Source organism: Aplysia californica, unplaced genomic scaffold, assembly GCF_000002075.1.
Source record: "Aplysia californica isolate F4 #8 unplaced genomic scaffold, AplCal3.0 scaffold00662, whole genome shotgun sequence".
NCBI lineage: Eukaryota > Metazoa > Mollusca > Gastropoda > Aplysiida > Aplysiidae > Aplysia > Aplysia californica.
Genome location: NW_004797932.1, coordinates 135196 through 139095, shown reverse-complemented (window position 1 = coordinate 139095; position 3900 = coordinate 135196). Strand labels below are relative to the sequence as shown.

General features: G+C 40.1%; 1 protein-coding gene across 1 annotated transcript in view; it reads left to right on the top strand.

The window, feature by feature from the left end:
• Nucleotides 1-652: 652 nt before the first annotated feature.
• LOC101864552 (fatty-acid amide hydrolase 1) overlaps nt 653-3900 on the top strand; it is a gene marked incomplete at its 5' end in the record, with an annotated part of 10458 nt that continues 7210 nt past the window's right edge. The window contains 2 exon segments of the mRNA XM_005108124.3: nt 653-778; nt 1885-1991. Of these exon segments, the coding sequence (XP_005108181.3) occupies nt 653-778; nt 1885-1991 (233 nt within the window).

Here is a 3900-nt window from a genome sequence, read left to right as displayed (position 1 = left end):
GAGAGAGAGAGAGAGAGAGAGAGAAAGAGACAGAGAGAAAGAGACAGAGGGAGAGAGAGAGAGTGTGAGAGAGAGAAATTCTTCATCCTACATGGCGTCCTCAGGTGGAATCATATCGGACACCGGAGAGGGTGGTCCTCGTTCGAATCGTCAGTGGCATGTCTCGCCTCATAAATATAGTGTTGTTAGGGGCTTTAAAGCTATACAGTGACCAAAAATGTGTACCATTTCATTAAACACAAAAAAATGAGACGACCGGAAAGGCGAACTCTAAGTGTTTCAAATAACATTATTTATTCAGAGACACTTTTCAGATTTTGGCTAAAACCATAGTGCCAATACAGACGCAGATACAGTGACTGTTGACCTGCTTTTGTTGCTGATTTCATCATTCATTGTGTTTGCGACAAAATGATACCCAGGTTTTTGCTTGGAAAAAGGTCACATTAAGCTTAAACCATGGTTGCTTTATAGTAGTAGTAGTATGAAGTATACGGCTGTGGTCAGGCTAGTCGCCTATCAGCCGTTCGTTGCTTTCGTTGCTTGTTCCTTCCTGCTCGTTGTTTTCACACTCTGGTATCTGTAGGTTAGTGCTCATGGCACATGGATCTGGCAGTTTGAAACTTTTTATGAGGGCTTCTTCTTTGTGCAGGAGTTTGAAAAAACTGATCGTCTCCGCATCGGCTACTTCACTTTTGACGGGGTCAGCAAGTGTCAGCCTTCAAATGTCCGTGCTGTGATGGAGGCAAAGTCTGCGCTGGAAAAGGAGGGTCATGAGGTAGATCAGAGTTGTTTTTTATAGTACTGGATTGTGGTATTATGTCGATCAGAGTTGTCCTATATTACTGGATTGTAGAATTATATATATCTATATATCTATCAGAACTGGCCTATATTACTGGATTGTAGAATTATATATATATCTATATCAGAACTGGCCTATATTACTGGACTGTGGTATAATGTAGATCTGAGTTGCCCTATAGTACTGGACTGTGGTATTATGTAGGTCCAAGTTGTCCTATATTACTGGACTGTAGTACTATGTAGGAGCTGGTGGAACTTTCGGTGTTGAACTACTAAACGTGTATCCACCAAAGAAGATCAAACATTTTTGGGGGTCTGAAATCATGCTTGTTACATACCTGACAGTGTGGGTGGTTGGCGGGTGCTCTGGTGTGGTCTGCTCCTTCTTTTCTATCAAACATCTATCGTCCTTCTCTCTCCTCCTCCTTTTTTGTGTTTGTTACTCTCTTGTAACACCTCTAATCTTCGGCACTTATATGACCTTATTGTGTTGCAAGTGCCGTAAAAGTCTTACTAAAATTAAACTAAATACCTGACAGTTGTAAAGTGAATAGAACATGTAGAGCGGGTGCAGAGCGCTACATAAATACAATTGTTATAATTATTAATAATGTTGCTATTATTTTTATCATAATTACGATTTGAGAGCGCCTGGCTCAACTTTTTGAGCAATTCTGGTTGATAATGGGAACAAAATTACTTTTTTTTTGAATACTATTCTCAAACCTATGTACACACACATACATGGTTAAAGTCAGACAGTTTTTAGAATGTTTTCCCCACAGTTACTCCAACAGGAAATTTAGAATAACATATTGGAGTTTTCCCCATCGAGAGGGCTATCAAATAAAACTAACAAGCTACTAGTGGTGACGTACATTTTCCATTAGGCTTTGGCAGAAAAATGGTTCCTTCCAACAGTCTACAATGACAGAACGTTTTGATGTCAGGTCCTAGTTTTCCTTCAGTACTCTGTTATCTAAGGCTAAAACAGCACCTGGACATGGATGGCTGGTGCCTCTATAAATAAATCATTGATGGTCAGGTTACTCTGTTCTCTGTTATGTTCTTTTTCAGCTTGTTCCGTTTGATTTCCCCACGTTAATGGGACGGGCCTATCCTTCAGGAGACTATTTCCTTCGGCTGGTGGTTGCCGATAGAAGTGTACAGTTGGCGAAATTATTGTAAGTGAATTGTTTTCTATAAACGTTGAATGGTTTGGGTTTTTTTTCTTTTTCTGGAATGTTGTAAAAATATTTTTGTTAAGGATCTTGGTTAAACGAACGACATTTCTTCTTTTGGGATGTCCCAAAATTCTTAAACGTTTTTGTTTCACCTTGTTTGTCCGTGACCTTCCTTTTGTCCTGGCTACAGATGGAACATGTTCTGAAAATATCCACTTTTGTGGCAAATCATGCATAATTCTTTACAAATGCAAGGCTCTCTCTGGGCAGTTTACATTTCCTTGATGTCATTTTAATGGGTTGTCGTACCTCTTTGTCCTCTGTTGTTTTTGTCTATCTGTATCAGCCATACTTTTTTTCTTGCGATCCCCCCCCCCCCTCTCAAAAAAGATGACCATTGTGTTGCTATACTTTCTTTTCTCTAACAAAACTGGTATTTCTTTCACTGAAGACATCATCATCATCATCATCATCATCCAGTGCTAGATCTGCGACAGACATCGGCGACCATGATTTTCCATTCATTCCTTTGCTCGGATGCTCTCAGAAAAGTTACGTTTCCCTGATCTTTCCCTGTTACCCATTTGTTTAGGTTCCCTAAGTACGTTGTTCTGGGCCTACCCCTGCCTCGCTTGCCCTCAATTTTGCCAGTGAGAGCTAGATGTTCAAGACCCTTATGTCTATTCAGGTGTCCCAAAAACTGCATTTGTCGTTTCACTGAAGACACTACTTATAAAACGTAAAAGATTTAGTTATGCGGACTTTTTCTCTTACAGTCCAAGTAAAGGAGAATTTTTAGTTTTATCAAAAGAAAGTTCTTTTAGTGGAAAAAATGAACACCAATTATTCGTCAATGTAAACCAATGCAATGCTAATCCATAATAGGGTTTGAGGTGAAGAAATTTGGGCTCCCACCACCACCCTACCCCCACCCCCTCTCTCAAAGCTTCATGCTTATTGGAAGAAATGCCTGAAAGCAAAGGACAACATTGAAAATCCACATAGATTTCAAACATTCTTTGCCTGTGTGTTGACCAAGTGTGAAATGAATATCTCCATATCAACAAGCCAAACAACCCCATAGCAACAAGCCAAACATTTCCATAGCAACAAGCCAAACATCTCCATAGCCACAAGCCAAACATCTCCATATAAACAAGCCAAACATCCCCATAGCTACAAGCCAAACATATCCATAGCCACAAGCCAAACATCTCCATAGCAACAAGCCAAACGTTTCCATAGCCACAAGCCAAACATATCCATAGCAACAAGCCAAACATCTTCATAGTAACAAGCCAAACATTTCCATAGCAGCAAGCCAAACATCTCCATAGTAACAAGGCCAAATTATATAGAACTGTCCCTCAGCCAAAGATTCTTTGCCTCAGCTGGGTATTGGGGCACGCTGTCTAGGATAGAGAACTTTGTAGGTTTAGTTTTGATAAAGTTTTACGGCACCTGCTACACAATTAGGTCATTTAAAAGCCGAAGATTAGATTATGTGTTACAAGAGAGTAACAAACACAGAAATAAGAAAGAGGAGAGATAAGGACGATAGATTTTTTTATAAGAAAGAAGGGGCAAACCACACGACCAGGACACCCATCTACCACCCATTTAGTATATTTAAAAGAAAGGAAGAGAAGAGAGAATGAGGGAAAAGGAAATTAACCCCTTAGGCATATTTTTTAGAGGAGGTTGAAAACCTTTGGTTTTGTAGAACTGACTGTACCAAGTAGTTATCACCTTACCAGTTCGTGCCAATGGTTTTATAGGACTGCACCAAAGTAGTTATCACTTTCTGTACCAGTTCTTGCCCACCTTGGTGATACCACCCACTAGCTGGCAATTTAGCAGTTTTGGTGGGTGGTGGGTGGTGGGGATCAACAGGGTAATGACAGGTGTT